The sequence below is a fragment of the Calidris pugnax genome, unplaced genomic scaffold (assembly GCF_001431845.1).
Source record: "Calidris pugnax isolate Ruff unplaced genomic scaffold, ASM143184v1 scaffold20, whole genome shotgun sequence".
In the NCBI taxonomy this organism is placed as follows: Eukaryota; Metazoa; Chordata; class Aves; order Charadriiformes; family Scolopacidae; genus Calidris; species Calidris pugnax.
In genome coordinates, this window is record NW_015094510.1 from 29,162,422 (window position 1) to 29,183,330 (window position 20,909).

The following is a 20,909-nucleotide window of genomic DNA, read 5'->3' on the forward strand; positions in this document are numbered from 1 at the left end:
GTGTTTATCAGTATTATGTATGTCTGGGCTGAGTCCTGAGGTCAAGTGACCACAACTCACCCACTTGCAGCACAGCGGCTGAACTGCTGTAGCTGTCTGTGTGCCCACTGTTAGCTAGTGTCAGCTGTGGAGCGCTGTCATTTGCCATCTGCTGCTTTCATGGAAGACTGCAAACGGAGAGTTGCTGCAGTTGTTTCTCTGTGGGAAAGGCCCTGGGGGGCGGCCAGCAAGAGGGACATGGGCCAGCGATGAGTCCTGGTAGCAAAGGTGGCCAATGGCAGCCTGGGCTCTATGAACAGGAACAGAAATACAGATTTAAGGGACTCATTATCCCCTTCTACTGAGCACTTGTTAGACCATATCTGGTTGTTGGGAGCCCAAAACCATAGCAAAATTGATAAACTGAAGGGAATTCAGCTGAGGCCACCAAGTTGATGGGGGCTGGAGCACCCATCCTTGAGGAGAGGCTGGGAGAGCTGGCCTTGCTCAGCCTGGAGCAGACATTGCTTCTCTGGGGTTGTAATTTTTGTAATATCTAAACCCTCTTTGCTTTTTCATTGGAGGTCTCAGTAGACTGCTGAAGTTGGAGTGGAAGGCACAAAAGATGATATTTTGGTTCATAATGAGTTTCCTTTGAGCTGGTAATATAAACATATAAACCTGCAACATTTTAATGGGTTTATGCAGTTAGAGAGACTTTCTTCAACAGGAGGCACAACACTTAAATCTGACCTTGTGTGATAATTGAAGATGTGACTTACCTTCCATGTCAGGGGAATATGGTAAAGTGATATTCTGTGGTCTGGACCTTTGTATCTTGCTGACTTAAAATCCTTCTGGAGGTATATGCATTGCATGTCTGTATTTTCTATCTCAAACTATTAAACAGACTTGGTGCCCTTTGTGAAACACCTAACATGTTCCAGTTGAGACATGACTGTGTTTCACTGACACTCAAAATGGGTTTTTTTGGGGTGTCATGTACCTTATTCTGCAAGATGCTAGTCCCTGTCAGGAAGGTTCTGAGTGCCTTTAACCTGTGCTGGCAAGAGACAGTACTTGGCACTTTGCACATGTTGTCATGCAGAGAATGTAGAACAAATTAAACTGTAAATATGTCCAGTATTAGTTCACATATATTTTTGTTTGCATTTTAAAATAATTGAATGCTAGCTCTCAGAAACAAATGCTATGAGTGATAAGGCAGGACTCAGGCGAAGTAAAGACTTTTAAAGTTATTATGTGCTTATTAATACTATACACACATAATTAGGTATTTCACCATGACACAATAAGAAATAGTTATGAATATGCTTTTAAATAAATATTTTCCTCCTGGTCCCTTAGCATGGATGAGTAATGGGCAGCCTGTTTTTTCAGCATTACCCTCAAAGTGCATGCGTGTCAAGGGCAAATCCAACTGTTGGGATCACAGTGTAGGGGTAATGTCTAGAGGTTACTGTCTTGGGGAATTATTAAAGTGGACTTTGCTGAAAAGAAGTTTGCAGTGATTTACTGTTGGAAAAGCTTACCTTTTAAAGAATGAATTTGAGTTCATAGCAAAAAAAAAAATTCAATGTGAGCGAACACTGAGATAATTTAAAAGCACTACTTCTTCCCTTCTTATCTGGGACAGGAACATAAGGGAATGAGCAGTTAAACCAGCTTCTTCATTTTAATTGTAGCTCATATCACAACAGGTAAATAATTAATGGAGGCTGCGTAATTAATTCTCACATATGCAGTTATTTTTCTGGTTGAATAGGGCTTAGTGAGAGCCACTTCTGTGCAAAAAGGATGTAATCGCTGGGGTGTGTACTTAGAGCAATTGGCATTGCTGAGACAGGAGACAAGAATGAACCTGTGATGGAGGCTAGAGAAACTATTGAACCAAATCTGGCTCTCTGTTTATTTGTAGGAGTGGTAACAGGGACTTGCTGCCTAGGGCTGGAAGAAAGTGCTTCCTTAACGGTGCTTGGAAGCAACATCCTGCTCTCTTACCTTAGATAATGCCAACATGCTTCACCTCTCCTCACCCTCTAGCTGCCTCTAAAATAGTCATCTGGCATTCCTTATTCATCAGAAGACAGCAAATGCTGAGATCATTAGTAAGCTTGGAAGATTGTAAACAGATGCTTCTCACCACAGTCCTGGTGCTTACACTGCTCACAGCAAAGTGCTGGCTGCAAGCTTTATGCTTATCTCGATGCATGTGATTTATCATGTATGAATACTGGAATTTTCCTCCTGTCAAGTCATCACTAAAGTGTAACACCATCTTCCTGCAGTGGAAAGACCTGGTTCTCCTCATCTCCTTGCTGAGTTGCTCCTGCTGCAAATCTAGACATCAATAGAGCTCTTCCTGCTTTAATCCACTGTAATTAATGGAGCCATGACCACCATGCTCACATGCTGTAAACCATGTTTGATACCAGATCAATGGCACAGTTTTCCTTTGTCGTGACAGCTTCTGAGGCTGGAATATTTAATTTAACTTTGTATACTTTTGAAAACAGTCCAGACAGCTTTATGGTGGACTCTGCTTTCTTTAATTGGTGTGTGCACACTTTTACAGCGTCTTCATAAGCATATCATCCAAAGGAAAAACAACTGACAGTATATTGGAAGTTGGGCAAAAGAGAAGAGAAATCCTGGCTTCTGAAGAGAGCCTTTGTAAAGTTCCTAGTTGGAAATAAAGTATTTCAAAGAACAAGCACTGGTATGTTTTATACTGTTGGCACAGATAATGCTTTTAGCTGGCTAGCTAAGCAGTGTTCAGAGCAGATTGGTGGTGGTAGTTTCAACTTATTTTAGAAATAAAGATAAGAGTAAGATTCCTATGATGAAGTATATTATGTGGATGACTAGCACATTTCTTTATTAGGGGACTATAAATTTATACTGAGGTATGTTAGAGAGAAAGCTTTATCTGAAGAGATTTCTTATTTGACCTTGGACAAGTTTGTATTCCTTCTGTGCCTCAATTTCCCATCTGTATAATGGAGATAACATTGGTATTTTTTAATCCTTTCAGCGATATGTCAGTGCTGTTCAGATTTTAACCTTCTCAAAGCAAAGATGCTTTCATACTATTTGTACCTTCAGCAGTTTGAGCAATGACAGCCCAAACACAAATCTTGTTTGGGACTGCTTTTGTCCCCATAATTTAAAATAATTTGATTTCAGGTAAGATTAGAGTATCCATTTTTACTTAATTGCAGCTAGTCAGAATAAAGGAGAAGACTTCCAGGTACTTCCAAATTAAAACTTTGGCAACAGAAAAATAAGGATGAAAACTTTTAAAAATTATTAGTCTGTAATTTGTACTGTAAGGAATTTATTTTGGGACATAAAGCCTTCATGAACTGTCTCCTACTTATCTTTTGCACAGATATTCCGTGCAGGTCTGTGGTACTGAGCTTTATGAAGCAATAGAGAAATGCCCACTTTTCATTTTTCAATCCCACTACGTACTTCTGATACATCACGCGATGTTTCACACATCCCAAACTAGATAAAAATTGTACTGTCTTCACCGCATACCCTCCAAACGCTCTTTTTCAAACACTGCACACAATTAATGTAGCCTTTGTGGACATGAATATTTTTCATTCTTATTTTAATCCTTCACAAAAAAAAAAAAAAAAAAGAGAAAGGGAGTTTCATGAAGGGAGTTACCTGTTTTTAAAAGTGACCAGTATTTTCTTTGGAGCTTCTTTGTATCTTGTTGAGGAACTTTGTAATCTGTCATAACTTTGATAGTAAAACTAATCAAAAGTAATCTATATTCATAAATACCTATCGAAAAGTAGCCTGTTGTGCAAAATTTTCAAAGCAGATGTTCATACACAATCTTTAATGACATGGAAGAAATGTTGTCTTTGAAAGCCTCTTTGTGTATTAGACTGCAATGTCTAAATTGTATGTAATGCAAACCCATGCGATATATGCTGCATAAATAACACTTGCCTCACCTGGGGTGCACAGCCTGACGTTACAGAGTACTTTTGATTATTTTCTTTAAGATACTGTAACAAAGGTTCAAGGAGATGACATAAATATTTTTTTTTTTTTTTTTAAACCTCAAAAAAAAAAAAAAAAAAAAGAGAAAGGGAGTTTCATGAAGGGAGTTACCTGTTTTTAAAAGTGACCAGTATTTTCTTTGGAGCTTCTTTGTATCTTGTTGAGGAACTTTGTAATCTGTCATAACTTTGATAGTAAAACTAATCAAAAGTAATCTATATTCATAAATACCTATCGAAAAGTAGCCTGTTGTGCAAAATTTTCAAAGCAGATGTTCATACACAATCTTTAATGACATGGAAGAAATGTTGTCTTTGAAAGCCTCTTTGTGTATTAGACTGCAATGTCTAAATTGTATGTACTGCAACCCCATGCGATATATGCTGCATAAATAACACTTGCAGCACCTGGGGTGCACAGCCTGACGTTACAGATGCACTTGTATTAGGTAGGTGTTTCAACAAGGAGGCCTGGAGAAATAATTGCACCTATCTGTCTTTCCATTGCTAAGGATTCTGAAAAACATTCTCTTCCATTTTTTTTTTTTTTTATTCAAGAAATTAATTTATACAGCAGAATTCTTTTTCATCTCCTACAAAAATTTGGCTCCTAAAATCTTACTACAGTTACCTCATTTTCTTTAAAAAGTTCACCACGTATGTCAATGGTTGCTAAGTCAGATCCACGTGTGGACTTAAATGCATTCCGATAATTTTTCCTGTTAGGCATTCTTAACTGACAGGTTGATAATAATGCTCATCCTCTTGATTTTACTTTTGAGAGTGGTGTGAGGTCTTTCCCAGCCCAGAGCCCCTCCCTGTAAGGGCGATAAATCATGTTTCTGGATTCAGCCTTCCGAAGACACTGAGGAGGAGGTGGAATCCATGGTTGGTGTAGGGGTTTAGAGAGCTCTTGCTCTGGGTGACATTTGCTTGTCACCACCGAAGAAGATATGTGCTGTAGGCTGCTTTATATAGAGCAAACCACTTCATGCCTAAATATATCTTGCAGGGCTGTTCCTTCATTTAGTGCAAAGGGCATAATTCTATAAAAGTCATTTGCTCTTTGTACATTTGTCAAAGTTGAAGACCTGACTTTCCTTTATTAAACTAAGAAAATCGCAGCTCTTACCTATATTCTGTAGTTAAAGAGGAGTAAATTTGGGATTGTTCTGGTAGCTATTAAATAATAACAGCACATCCCTGCTGAGAAATACTACCTTTAAAGAGGCAGGAAGCACGCTGAAAAGGAGATGCCAGGGCAGATGTAAGGTTACAGTGAGATTAGACCAGGTGAATCAATTGGAAAAGATGGAGAAGGATTTGGCACGCTGACTGCTCAGCAGGTGTCTGAAAACTGTAAATGTTTATAGATTTAAAGCACATAAATAACTATCACTTCCTTTTCCTTTGAACTGAGAACTGCAGATAGTCATTAGGATGCAAGTAATTTAGGATACACAGCCTGATTTATAATTAAAGTTGTTGGTTTACAAATGGCATAAAAGGAAATGTTACATGGCCCAGAGGACTAGCGATACTAATGGATTTTAATAGTACTTGGAACTCTATCCTGGGGGGGTCTAAGCTATACACTCAGGACTCCTATTATTTAGCAGATGTTACATTACACTGGCAATACAAAAGTAATCTAAATAAAAATCACATAATTCATGTGATTTAAAAACTGAGATGAATACCTCTAAATTAGAAAAGGACAAATGTTTATACCAAATGGCCTTAGACGTCCCACTCTTCTCAAATCAGAGCTATTTATTGTTAGAAACAGATGAACTACCAGTAGATAGCGAGCAGTTTGAAGTTACGATGAACAATAACATCTTGCAGAACTCTATTTATAAAGCAGAAGACATTCTGGGCATGATTCATTGACTAAATGTAGGTGTTTGCCATTATTTTAGGTCCTGTGTGGCCTCTGTCAAACCTTCAAAAATGTGTAGGTCTCCCTCAAGTCCCATATCCTGGCAGATATAACTATGCATTAGTCCTTTTGTAGATGTCTTGGATGCCTTATGAAGACTCAAGTAGCATTAGATGTCTATGTTTAGTCAGCTGAATTGAGCCCTTTGTGTATGTGAGGAATTGTAAGAGATGATTTTTCATTTAATGGGATAAGTTTTTAGATTTCATTACAATTTTATTCTTTCTAAGAAGTGAAGTTCTGCTCCCTATGTCAATTCAAAGACATATATGCTTATTTTAAGGCAAAAGCAAATTAAAAAACTCTGTGCTTATTGCTGTTTGATCTCCAGAGTTAACACGAAACAAACTGGATCTGCCTTATTTTTAGGAATCACCAACCTAGTGATTGCAGTTCTCATTTAATAAACCCTGTGCAAATCTGAGAACTGAGGTGTCCAAGATGTGATGGGGGACACAAAATGGTGATGTCCTGATTCAGACAGCTTGGCTTTGCCTGCAGAATGAGCTGCTACTGAAAGCACTACATGGGGAAAAAAAAGAACATTGCCTGTTCTTAATAGCTCAGCTGAGCTTCCTGTGTCAGTAGTTCAGAGCAGAATTTTTCACATGTATGCTGAGCACAGGTGATCAGGTCCTTACCAACAGGCAGTAATTACAATGATATTTCTAAACATTGTTTGTCAGAGGAGAGCCTCACTTTAACAAGGAAAGAAAGTGCCTCATTAAAATTGGATAAAGCGGGTATTATAGATGAACAAGTGTGAGGAATTCTTTTAAGCAATAATTCTTATTTTTATTTTATGAAATCTTGAAAGATATGCAGGCCCTGTATGGCACTGTAAGAGAAGTGTAGTACAAATTTTACAGTTGTGTCAAAACCAAATGTAAAGGTACAAAAGGATGTTGTTGTATTCATATAAAAACCACTAAAAATGATAATTTAAAACTACTATCTGGATTCCCAGGATGATACACATTCACCATCATAATGAACTAAGACCAAAGTTCTTTATACAGTAATTAGATCCTGTACTAGGTTTACTTACAAGCCAAATGATTCATCTAACGTGCCTTTCTGCATTAGCCTGTACACATCAAAAGCTTTTTTATTGAGAATAAACGTTGCTTTCCCTACCAGCTTGTATTATGCTTTGGAATTCTGAACTGCCACCTGGCTTTCTGTCCAAAAGACTGTTTAAGGAAAAGATCTTACTCGTGCCAAAAATCTGCTAATCCAAAAACATTTAAGAGGTATTTGCTATAATTGAACGTGACAAATTCTGCTTCCTTCCACAGTATGAGTTCTGGAATTGCATATTGAATTTTTCCATCCCCTTAATATTTGACATTTACAGATTCTTAATGGGTATCCCAGAAAAAAGGGTATTTTTCTATGCCAAAGGAATCAGATGCTGGCCACTCTGCAACCATTGTCTCCATGACTTACATTAAGGAATAACGGGACAGCATGTAACTGCTTCTGCATGCTCTGCAAGATAATGGATTACTTTGACATTTTTATCACATCATTCATCTTCTGTTTGTTTCTGAAGAGCCTGTGATTTGTGATTTTCTTTATGGGAGCAGATTCCTATCTAATTTCTCCACTTAGTAATATACAAAATACTGTATTAGTTCCTTGATGTTTTGTAGTGGGTTCACAGTTTACAGGAACTGCTGAAAAGAAAATGAAGAAGGACCTTTTACTAGCATGTTATTACAGGATGAAGTCATCTATTTCTGCTCCGGTTCAGTGTAAAACTTAATTTGTACTTTGAGCCTATGCTTAAAGACTGATAATTTTGAACCTGGCTCACAAGTATAGGATCTCTTCTCCAAATGTCCTCGAGACACATTTTCAAAGGATAATAATAGATATTATATAGTACTTTTGTATATAGTGATTTGTTATGGAGGCCCAGAGCAATATCTTCATTTTATGGTTGCTTTGCCTCAGTTTCCTTCTACAATGTTCATATTTTATCTCTGTCCAGTATGGGCTAGAATAAAAAATGCATTGTAAGAAAAAGTAACAAAAAGAAACTACTACGGAAAAAAGTGATTAGAGTTAAGACGTGATTTTTCCCCTTAAAGAAGCGGATTAAGTGGTAGGAACACAGTAGATCACTTTCCAAGAGGAAAGTAAATTGAGTCTGCTGGTTTTTTTGAATTTCATTCAGTATATTGGTAGAAGGTTGGTAAATAACAGAAGCTCGAAATAACAAATGGCTTCTCTTGGGCAACAGCAGAGAATGTTGGCATGAATTTTGGCTTATTTTGTATCACTACTGTGTAGTGAAGTGTCTTGGTGAAACTAAGGGATGACTTTTTTCCTAGTTACTGATGGCAAGCTAGTGCCCATTGCAAAGCCTTATCTGTGGTGGTTGGGGTCATGCATGAGGCAGTATGGGAGTGCAGTGGCTTCTGCATTTGGAAGTGCTGGGCATGGATACAGATCTCAATTTTTTTTTTTTTTCTGGGCAGCTGAATGAAAATTTTGATTAGAGGGCCATAGTGAAAAAGAAAGAGTGGAAATGCCAGCTTTTCAGAAAGGAATAGCTAGTAAAAAATTTCGATGAACAGAAGTTGACTCACATTTTCAGTGCCATCTTCAATTTGAATTCTTCCAGACCAAAATCAAAATGAAAACAAAATGAAGATGCAGAGAAATAATTTAATGCGATATTGGTTTGAAAAGATGGTACTGTTTATGCAGATGTATAACCTGACGGTTATTAAGAAGATTATTTTGAAGATTTAATTTGTCTGTTCTCGAAATAAAAGAAAAAAAAAGGCAAACAAAGGAAAACTACATACACTGGAACTGTAAATAATACTGAATGTAATTTTTACAGATAATAATTAGTGGAAGTCTACCAATGCAGTAAAGTATGCGCTATAGAGACAATGAGTTCTGGGAATTTTTGTAACAAACAGGTTTTCTATATGTAATAAAACTACCTCCTAATCTGGTACTTCCATCCATTTCAGTGAATAAGCTAAATGTTTACTGTAGCAATTAGGGAGGAGCTTCCTCAAAACCATGGTTTTTTATGATTTTCCATCAGATTTTTCAGTTTTTCTATAGCATCTGATACCAATCACTGCTGAGGCAAGACTTCAGAGCAGATGAATAGCAATCTGATGCATTCTGACATTTTCTCTCCTTTTGATGATGATGGTAATTTCTATTGTCTCTTGAAAGCTAAACGATAGAATTATAGAGAAAGGAGTAGGGAGAAACTCCACAGAAGATATTCAAAGACTGGGATCATTTATGTGGTACTAAATAAAAATGTTATGATGAAATATATACAGAGTTAATGTTAGGTAAGTGTGTGCTTCTGTTCATCATTTGTTTCAATAGGAGAGGCAGGAATAAGTCAGTAAAAATACATATTTAGTATTTTTGCAACTTCATACAAGCACATCACTGAAGCCAAGAGCTTTGTGGAAATCCAGAAGAAAATAGTTTATGTGTGTTTATATAATAAGAATTTAAATAAAAATTTTTGATTTGTGCTTCAAGCAAAAATTGGCCTCTTATTAGTGAGGCTTAGGAATAAACTTCCCCAGTAGATACATTACACTTGTTTGTTTTAGAAGCTCGTTTGACTTTGTTTATTTTTCTCAGTATCTCATAGTGTCTATTATTAGAGAGAAAACTCCCAACTAAGACAGACCAGCAGTTTGGTTGAGCTCGGGCATATCCATTTTTCTGTTCTGAGCTAATCTAATTTTATACTGGTACTATGTGTAACTCAATTCAAAGCTAAAATGTTTTTAAAAGTAGTGGCACGTCCTCAAGCCAGGTCATTGACCTGAATTTCATCGTATAATTCATGTTGCTTGGAGTCAGTACCTTGCGTCCAGATTGAACGGCCAGTCCTCCAGGGTAGATGACAAGATGAATCTAAGACAATCAGCAAAACTTCAGGCCGAATACTAAGATACAGCTCCCACTGATGATAATGAGAAAGGCTTACATGTGCAGCAGTAAAGTACACAAGTTCTGCATATGCTATTTTCAGTTAGTGGCTCCAGGGCAACTGACTGTTTTACTGTAATTTTATAATACACATTAAAGACAACTCACCTTTGCTATGGCTTTGAGCAGCTTTGTGGGATGTTACTCCAAAAATACTCTACAGAACAATGATATTTAAAAGTATGGGTATGGGCTTCTGTATACATATGAATATAATGATTTCTTAGCTCCTTACTATTACTATCCAATTATGAGAATGTTATTGGTGTGGGTTAGAATTTATTTCTTTTTGGGTTATTTTGACTATTTCTGTGGAAGATGCTACAATACTTTGTTATGCAGACGTAGTGGTAATGAGTCAGGAATTGGCACACTGTCCTCTGAGTCAGGATATTAGGGGGCATTGTGTACCAGAGGTACTTTCTTTTGGCTTAGCTGCAGATCTGACCATCTGTGGTCATAAAAGATCCTGGGAATATTTTTGTAATAACCTAGTTTAGTGACCAAATTTGATTATGAGTAATGGCATTTGAATGAACTTTCCCAAATTATTACTATTACTTCTTTTATAAAAAATGCGTTGTCATGTTTTCATGTTGTCCTGTTTATATATGTAATTTAATGCATTTTAATCTGCTATTAATCATATTGAAGGTCCAAAGAAAACTGTCATTGCAGATAGTTTGCAAAGCTGTGGAACAGTCAGATCGTTTGTGAATGTTGATCATTACTATGCCTGTGTGCATAGGCAATTCAGATGCTGTCTTGAGATGATCAAAGGTTATTGTCTGCTAACATCAGATACATAACTTCTTCTGCCCCCTGTTACACCTCTTGGGCATGAAAGTCACTAATCACGCTGTCTTTCCAAATGTAAAAGCCTACAAGCAATCTAAACAATGAGAAGTTTAGTGATCCACTGGGATCTTATCAATGTTATAAAGCATGCTGAATACATACTAAAATAAAGGTCCTGTTATGCCCTTAGGAAATAAATAACTGCTCTTCATTTCTGTTAAAATTCAAGATAAATTTTAAGGTGTTTGACTAGTTGACCGAAATGAGATTTGATTTCAATACACTGGAGGAACTCTGTCGTTAATTCCTATATTAATTTCCCATGAAAACTCTTGCTAGATATTTGTAATTCACATGCAGCTGATTCATATTTCTTTTTCTTCTGTTACAGCTTAGAACAATACAAACATATCTGCTTAATTCTTTTACTCTCTTATGTCATATAGGGATTATATACAGATGAAATTTAACAGAGCATGCCTCCCCTAAAATAAGACAGAGGAAAATGTTTAATAACCATCTAAAAATTATTTTTTCTAGATTATTCTTAAAATAGTAAATAACAAACTGGCATAGGATTTAATGCACATTTGTATCCAGGGGCTTCCATCACTGGTATTTTTTCATACCTTCAGCAATAGCAGCCTTATCACCACTGTAAATCAAAATCTTTTGAATTTCTGTGATGGAGACTTGAAGTGACGTTGTGAGAAATCATAGAGGTGGCCTATCTTTCTACCAGTTTAGATCACTCTAAGAGGCAGGGTTTTTTTAAAAAATGGGTAAGTGTAAAAACCTAAAATAGAAAGGCTTTGCTTTCCTTTGCAAGCAACAAAAAGAAGTAATTATTCCTTTTTATCTTCTGGCAATGCCCAACAGCTGTAATGACAAAAGTATTTTGTCTGAAAATAGGCCCCCAAATCCACAACCCTCCCCTCCCAGCTACTAAAGTGTCACCTGGCTGCAGGGCTTTACATTGGTTATTGAAAGCCAAAGGCCTGACTTTGAATCCCAGTAACTTATTCTTCAAGCTGGTAAGAGTTGTATCCCTCACCAAGACAGAGAACAGAGGGGCTATAAAAGCAGAAGCCTCGTTTGTGACTAGGTCAGCAAGGGCAGGGATGTACCCATGGCTGGACATGCAAGCTGAAAGCAGGAGGACATAAAATGACAGGCAAAAATGACTTCTAGGGTTATTCTCAACCAGCAGAGAAAACAGAAGTCCTTTGGGTAGGTATCCAGTGAAAAAGCCGCTCTCACTGACTTGGAAAAATACTGGGCAAATAGAGAGAATGGGAGAACAAATAGAGAACACAGAACACAGTAGCAATACTATGTTGTTGATCAGTGTTTCATTGTCATATAGGTTTGAAGTTTGAGGAAATGCAAGAAAAGTTTGGGGAGGAATTCTTCAATATCTGCTTTGATGAGAATGAAAGAGTTCTTCGAGCTGTAGGTGGGACCCTTCAAGACTTCTTCAATGGCTTTGATGCTTTGCTGGAGCACATTAGAACTTCATTTGGAAGACAGGCCACCCTGGAATCCCCTTCTTTCCTATGCAAAGAGCTCCCTGAAGGCAATCTCATGCTTCATTACTTTCATCCACATCAGATTGTGGGATTTGCAATGATGGGAATGATAAAAGCAGCAGCAAAGAAGATTTACCGCTTGGAAGTGGAAGTAGAACAGGTCACTAATGATAAGTTGTGTTCAGAGGGGACGAACCCAAGTAACTGCAGCTGTCTGACTTACCTTATCAAAGAACATGAAAATGCAAATATCACAAAAGCACTTCCACCAGGAACTTCCCAGTCCCCTTTAGACCTGAGGATTAGCATCAGCACCTTCTGCAGAGCTTTCCCATTTCACCTGATGTTTGATCCAAACATGCTGATTCTGCAGCTTGGAGAAGGTCTTAGGAAGCAGCTCAGATGTGACACTCATAAAACTTTGAAATTCCAAGACTGCTTCGACATAGTTTCTCCTAAAATCAGTGCCACGTTTGAACGAGTTCTCCTGAGATTATCTACTCCCTTTGTCATTCGGACCAAACGCGAGGATTCTGGCTCTGAAAATAAAGATAAGGTAAGAACATTAATTTGGAAGGGTGTGTTTGTATGTATGTGTGATAGGAGAGGATTATTTATTCGAAGAGAAGCATCTTAAATCCTGTGTACCTTGAAAGCTCACGTATGCTTTGCGAAGAGGGTCTAAGTGATATTCTCCAGCCAAGTGAGTATCTTCCTTGACAGTGATGTTGTAGCAAATCATGAAAATGCTGCGCTGTGGAATTGAATAGTACAGTGTAAATCAAAAGGGTGAAGAATTTTAAAATCTAATCTTTAATTTCACTCCAGCTATATTATGATAACAATAATAGTTATTAAGCCATTTACTAGGGAATAGCTTTCAGTATGTTTTCTGAAAGACTCTCACTGCAGGGTTCATGCTTCCATTTTGTTATATCCTACTTCCTTGTTTTGAAATGGTGCTTTCCTCTGTGTTTCTTCTTAGCTCTCATCCTGCACGTGAGGGAACCAAAGTCTGTAAGCAGTACAAAGTAACATCTATGCCAGTTTTAATGCTTCCCAATCATTTAAATAGGAACTTGTCCTCCTGCACTACCTCTTCCCTCCATGTTTCAGAAGAGAGCTACCTTAACTAGTGGGCCCTATGTTGAGTTCAGCGCATCCCAAGTGAGTAGGGTGAGAACATGTCTTCTAGAGTGGATGTCTCCAAATGTTGGATGGAGTTTGTCTCATTGCATATCCTTGAATTATGGAAAACCTTTTCGGTGTGAAGTTGAGTTCTAACTTTATTCACCAAAGCATTTGTACTTAATGTTTACATTGTAAGCCTTTATGTGGGTGTCTTGGAAATACCACTGCCCTAAGTGAATAAAGTATTGATTTTCAGGGTTTTTAAGAGGTAGCACCCAATAATAGTCATTTCAGTCACACTGGATACTTAGTCACCTAAGTTCTGCCTATGAGTGCCGTATTTGCAGTTTAGATGGTCTGGATATAGCTTGAGGAAGTCCACCTCTGTTTTGCTACCTACATTGGGCCAGAGTTTCAGAAAGACTTCCATGGTAACTGCATATCAAGTTCTGGGTTCTTTTCAAAATATAGCCACTTCTGACAGCAGTAATGTTTCCAGCTCCTCTTTGGCACTAATAAACATCTTTCTGCTGCATTTTACCCTGGAAACAACACATTCCCCCAAAAGAAGCAAATTAGTGCTTCTCATTTTCTATGAATTGATGTAATTCAACCTATTTAAAACCAAATGGGAGTTTTTTTTCAGAATCTGTCCTCAAAGTCAGCCTAGTCTTTAATCACAGAATCACAGAATCACAGAATTGTAGTGGTTGGAAGGGACCTCAGAGATCATCGAGTCCAACCACAAAAAAAAAAACAAAAAAAAAAACCCAACAAAAAAACCCAACAAAACACACACAACAACACCAGCTCCCACCACCTGAACACACAACAACAACCTCCAAACCAAAAAAACCATCACCCACCCACACAATACCCCACCACAAACCAGTAATCTTGGGCACTAGAGCATGCCCTGAAGAACCATGTCTACACGTTTCTTAAATACCTCCAGGGATGGTGACTCCACCACCTCCCTGGGCAGCCCATTCCAATACTGGATAACCCTTTCAGTAAAGAAATGTTTCCTAATATCCAACCTGAACTTCCCCTGGCGCAACTTGAAGCCGTTACCCCTTGTCCTATCATCTGTAACTTGGGAGAAGAGACCGACCCCCGTCTCTCTACAGCCTCCTTTCAGGTACTTGTACAGAGCGATAAGGTCTCCCCTCAGTCTCCTCTTCCCCAGACTGAACAACCCCAGTTCCCTCAGCCTCTCCTCGTAAGACTTGTGCTCCAGACCCCTCACCAGCTTCGTTGCCCTTCTCTGGACCCGCTCCAGCACCTCAATGTCCCTCTTGTGGTAGGGGGCCCAAAATTGGACACAGTACTCGAGGTGGGGCCTCACCAGTGCCGAGTACAGGGGGACGATCACCTCTCGGGCTCTACTCGCCACACTGTTCTTGATACAGGCCAGGATGCTGTTGGCCTTCTTGGCCACCTGGGCACACTGCTGGCTCATGTTCAGCCGACAGTCGACCAACACCCCCAGGTCCTTTTCTGCCAGGCAGCTCTCCAGCCACTCTGCCCCCAGCCTGTAGCGCTGCTTGGGGTTGTTGTGACCGAAGTGCAGGACCCGGCACTTGGCCTTGTTAAACCTCATCCCGTTGGTCTCGGCCCATCGATCCAGCCTGTCGAGATCTCTCTGCAGAGCCTCTCTACCCTCCAGCAGATCAACACTGCCACCCAGCTTGGTGTCGTCTGCGAACTTACTGAGGGTGCACTCGATCCCCTCGTCCAGATCATTGATAAAGATGTTAAAGAGAAGTGGCCCCAGTACTGAGCCCTGTGGGACACCACTCGTGACTGGACGCCAGCTGGATTTAGCTCCATTCACCACCACTCTCTGGGTCCGTCCCTCCAGCCAGTTTTTAACCCAGCAGAGGGTATTCCCATCCAAGCCATGGGCAGACAGTTTCTCCAGGAGGATACTGTGGGAGACTGTATCAAAGGCTTTGCTGAAGTCCAGATAAACAACATCCACAGCCTTTCCTTCATCCAGCAAGCGGGTCACTTTGTCATAGAAGGAGATCAGGTTTGTCAAGCAGGACCTGCCCCTTGTGAACCCGTGCTGGCTGGGCCAGATCGCATGGGTGTCCCTCATGTGTTGCATGATGGCACTCAGGATGATCTGCTCCATGATCTTACCAGGCACCGAGGTCAGGCTGACAGGCCTGTAGTTCTCTGGATCATCCTTACGGCCCTTCTTGTGGATGGGCGTCACATTTGCCAGACGCCAGTCGGCCGGGACCTCCCCAGTTTGCCAGGACTGCTGGTAAATGATGGAGAGTGGCTCCGCAAGCACTTCTGCCAGTTCCCTCAGCACCCTCGGGTGGATCTCATCTGGTCCCATAGACTTGTTTGCATCTAGGTGTTGGAGCAGGTCCCTCACCATCTCCCTTTGAATTGCAGGGGCTTCACTCTGCTCCCCGCCCCTGCCTGCTAGTTCAGGGGTCTGGATATTTAGGGAACCCCCTGTCCTACTACTGAAGACTGAGGCAAAGAAGGCATTTAGGACTTCAGCCTTCTCCTCATCTTTGGTCACTATGTTACCTCCCTTATCCAGTAGAGGATGGAGGTTCTCCCAAGACCTCCTCTTGCTATTGATATATTTATAGAAATTCTTTTTATTGTTTTTAACATCCAAAGCCAGGTTGAGCTCTAGGTGGGCTTTGGCCTTCCTAATCTTTTCCCTACATAACTTTGCTACACCTTTGTAATCTTCCTGCGTGGCCTGCCCCTTTTTCCAAAGGTCATAAATTCTCCTTTTTTCTCTTTTTTTCTCTAATTATGAGAAGGAAAAGTTGTGTGAAAAGTTTGGAAGTGTTGGCTCTGAGCTACCTTTTAGCACAATTGTTTCTCCTCTGAAAGAGACTTGTGCCATGCTCCTTCCTTTCCTGGAGCCTGCCCTTCCCTCTCAGTCACCTTCCCCTGCCCTGGGACAGAGCCACAGCCCTTCAACCAATTTCTGCTCTTCATGAATCTGCTGTAAATCACTCTGAAGAGAAAGAAGATTTAGGGGGATAGGGGCCCTTTAAAAATTTTTTTTTTCCTATCTAGTTACAAGCTAAACAAACAAAACATTCTTCTACCTGTGCAGGTTTCATACCCTTGTGGCTTACTGGTAGGAGAGGTGGCAGGGAGTGGAGCTTGCTGGAAGCAGGTTTTAGCAGTCAGTTTGGGAAGCAACTCTGATTTCAAAAGCTTGTTCTGTACCATCAAGCTGTGAAGCTCTGAGTGCATCCTTGCATCATTGCTGTGGTTTGTACCATGTATCATCATACGTGAGTAATGAATCAAATCAGCGGTGGGCCCAGCTTGCCTCTCAGGACAATGAGTGACCCCTCTCTGTCTTAAATGTGTAGAGTCAGACCCTGAACAAGAAGTGTCAGCACTAGCACCGTAGCAGCAATTCAGATTTTATTGAGAAGCAGGTGAAAAGGAGTGACCCTAAAGGAAATCCTTTGTCTAACAAGCAGTGAAGAGAAAAATTGTGTCTTGAACAATGAGGTGTAAATGAGAGAGAAAAGGGTGATGGCAAAGTGCAAGTGATCTGAGGTAAATGTTGTGCTGCAGGCATGGGAATTAATTTGAGAACATCAGTTTAATTGAAGTGGTATTTTCTTCTGACTCATACGTTTTATAAGCACTTTCCAAAACTTTCTGTTTGTGAGTAGTTAAATGAAGCTTTTTTAATAGTTAAATGAAGCTGAGGATGTGATGCATTTTGCTAGATACTTCCTTTTTTTTTTTTTTTTGCCAAAATGAGAGGTTGCACAGATTCAGAGGTTGTGGTTGTCTTGCTTACATAGATTTTGAGAGGAGTGACATGGCAATGCTGTTATGTCATATTCAACTCCTTAATAAATCCTGGATGAAAAAAAAATAGACTGAGCCTTGGGAACTGCATGCTGTATTATTTTCCCAGAGCTCATGTCACTCATGTAACTCATTTTGGAATTCTTTTCAATTTGCCAAAACTTGTTTGGAAGTTGATTATTGGGCAGGTAGATCCATGCTGTAAGCATGACCCTGCTTAAAAGTTAGCAGTAACTGACTTAGGTATTTCTCTGTTTCTCTGCCACACACTTCTATTCAGTTCATAAAGAGATTGCATCTCACTTCTAGATATTCTTTTTCTTTTTTAGAAAATTCTGACTCTGCAATAACCTCAACACTTTTCAGACTTGGTTACTTTAAATGGCAGTTGAATGGATGTGACCCAGACAACTCTGCTGCAGTTTTGAAGCTGTTCAGATGTCTCAGTGGTTCCTCAAAAGGAAAAAAATGTTTTAAAAGGCTTTGCGATGAACAGAGGACCTTTCAGCCTCTTTTCAAAGCACTTTTATCTTCATTTCAATACATAAATTAGATCTTTTTTCAGGCTTGCAGTGAGAAAGAATAACAAAACAGTTTTCATTTAGTCCTGTCACCAGCTCTGTGTTCAGATGAAAGAAGTCACAAATCATGATCTTTCCCTAACTCAGCACCCAGAAGCAAATTAACAAAAATACCTGCCCTGACTTTCAATGTGCTTAGTGCTTGTACCATTTATGCAAAGGCTCATTTGTGTGCTTTGATTTACTGGGATTTGAATCACTGAAATAAATGACTGGGCTTTATAACACTATCCTAAATTTATGACATAAGGCCTTTGCGGTCTGGGTGATAGGTAGCTCTTCCTGCAGAGATGTACACCTTTGCAGAAGCCCAGCCTCATGCATCCGTGCATCAACATCTCAGGAACACTTTTTTAATTTTCTATGTCACCATCTGTTCCTTGGAGCTCTAAGCATTTACAGGATCCCATTGTTGTAGGGACCAAACAGGAAATAGAACTTCCCATCTGAAGAACACGGACTCTATCGCTTTAGTCCCAATTTTAAACACCATCCGAATTCCTGGGTCATAATGTTTTGATGTTTGTTTGGTTGATATTTCAGTCTCCATTATACAATGGATATATGTGGACAATGCAAGCATTTATTCTGCAAAATAAAAGGCAATTGTATAAATTTATTAGGTCACCAGTCTCACTGACTTTACTTGAACTTATAAGTTTGCAACTAAATGCACTTGTAAGTTTGTGGAGAATAGGAACCAAATTGTACAAAATAATCCAGAATAAGACAAGATGCGATGGTTTACTTCCATCCTTTCTTCCCTCCCTATTACTGTCCTTCCATTTTATTTTCTGCAGCGATCAAGTTATCCACACAGATGCTTTGAGTTTTTTCTTTATTATTATGCACATTCAAAATTGTCTATACAAACAATTATGAATGTCTTTAGAACAGGTTTTCTAGTATGCATACAGCTCTTAGGTGTATAAAAGCTGAACAAGATCTGCGCCCGAGGTTTCCAGTTTTCCCATGCAGCTAATTTCTTGTTATTGTTTGTTGTTTGCAGTATGGTACTACTCAGACGTTGAAGGAAGTTATTAGGGCCCTGTTGCTCTACTTCTTGTGCAAACATTCTGTTGTTTTTCACATTTCACACTAATTTTTATTCAGGGTTTTTTTTCTCTGTTTAACCAGAGAGCTTCACTTGCATGTAGTCACATTTCCCAAATTTTGGGTATTATTCCTGAATAACAAGATCACAAATATTGCTTTTTCACTTTTCTAAGAAAACTCATTCTAAACCTCTCTTTCTAGAAGCAATTATTTATTGCAACAACCAAAAATACATTTCTTGTGGCAATTATCTATTTGGGATTGACTGCTTGTAGCTGCACACATGGTTAATACAACTGTACTCCGCAAGAGTTTAATGAAATGCAAGTCACATATGGATTAAGATATAATTCAAATTGAGAGGACTGGGTCTTAACTTGCCTGCTGGAGTGCTCCAGAGTCCCCGTTAACTCCATCCATGAAGGTGCTGGCATGCAAGGGAACTGGTAGTTGCGCCCCGGAGCAGGAGCTGCCTTCCTCGAGGCATCCCACAGTCCTCCTGGTGGGTTCTCCTGGGCAAGTCACCGTCTGGGAAGCACCACTGCTCCCTCCCTGGCAGCACGTCCAAGTGTTTGCATAAAGCAAATGGGGTGTTTGCATCCAAGTCTCTCTGTGACTCTCTCACCTGTGTAGAGAGTGTGTCAGCATGACTGTTTCAATGTTTTACTTTGAGCACTGCACTACTGAGACGTGTGGTGTTATTATTGCTGTCTCCCATCTAAGCTTCTGCAGGACTTCCAACAGAAGTCAGTTCCTCATCTCTGTGAGCCACTGTTGTTTTTAAGGCAGATCATCTTTTACCACGTCTCTTTGTATATGCTGTTTGTTTTCACGGAGCTGCCCAATGGATATTACTTGATTCTGCTGACAATGATTTTGCCTTTCTTGAGCAGCCTGATACCTTCCCCCTCACCTTAATGGCGAGCCTTGCACAAATCTTTTTTAGTTGCCACCAAGGCCACATTTCAACTTTTCAATGAAAATAATCATGGGCATTTTCCACTTTGTCTTTTTTCTTGCAAAGAACAAGACAAAACGCAGCTGACAACCCAGCAATAAGTTGTGTATGTCGTGTGAGTGCAGGTGGACTGCCCTGCCACCATTTCTTGACCAGACAAGGGCTGGAAGCTCCTGATAGGTACTTCCTGAGTGCAGTCATTTTCTGACTATACTATTGAAAAAAGACTTCTGTGACATGGTGTAAATACTCCTTGACAGTGCAGTGAGGTAGCTGGAGCTGTTTTTTGGCTGAATGGGAAGACAAGGACTGACTCTCCTGGTTTTTCTCCCCTGGCTAACATCCTCCTCATGTGCCACTCCTGTGCTATAAGAGCTGGTCAGATCGAGAGGAGACGGGGATGCCCAGATCCACCACGTACCTGGGTCCTCGATCCGGACCCAGTCCTCTTAGTGCACGGATTGAGAAGCCCTGCCAGCACTGGTTTGTGAGTCCCTTTCTGAAACTGTGACTTGGCATGCAGTTGGAAGTGAATCATGAAAGAAATTATTGGTTCCCTGCCAGATACTGTGCAGCTGTATTTTCCTTGTACTGCTGCTCTTCTGCTCAGATTAACGGCTCTTTTCCACCTTTGAAATAAATCAGTTTTTATAAGGATACTTACTGGCCTTTGACTTACTGTTCACTTACTGTGAACACTTTAATTCAGAGAACTTGTCTAAGAATAAAGCTGGCACCTAGAACTGCATTACTGAAGGTGGTCAGAATTTTTCTGGTGGATTGTGTTCTCTTTGAATATGCTATTTTACTCAAATCACAACTTCCCCAGGAGTTCGGCAAAATGTGTTCTGGAAAATAATTTACTTTAATTATCTTAAAATGTTTCATTCAATAATTTTAGATATAAAATACTCTTTATTAGGAAAAAATTTTACATTGTAAATTAGAATAACAAAACATTTAAAAAACAAACATTGGGTTCGACCTCTGAAAATGTTATATTGCAAGAAGTTCCAAATGCCACATTTAATTGAGATTTTCAGGAAACACCAACTCTGTAATGACAAAATGTCCAGAAAAATA

General features: G+C 39.5%; 1 protein-coding gene across 1 annotated transcript in view; it reads left to right on the plus strand.

Annotated features, from left to right (window-relative positions):
- The window catches only part of GUCY1A2 (guanylate cyclase 1, soluble, alpha 2), a gene marked incomplete at its 5' end in the record, with an annotated part of 152,592 nt that overhangs the window by 17,206 nt on the left and 114,477 nt on the right, over window positions 1–20,909 (plus strand). Inside the window, one exon of the mRNA XM_014965766.1 lies at window positions 12,119–12,837. Coding sequence (XP_014821252.1) covers window positions 12,119–12,837 — 719 coding nt within the window. The remainder of the gene's footprint in view (window positions 1–12,118; window positions 12,838–20,909) is intronic.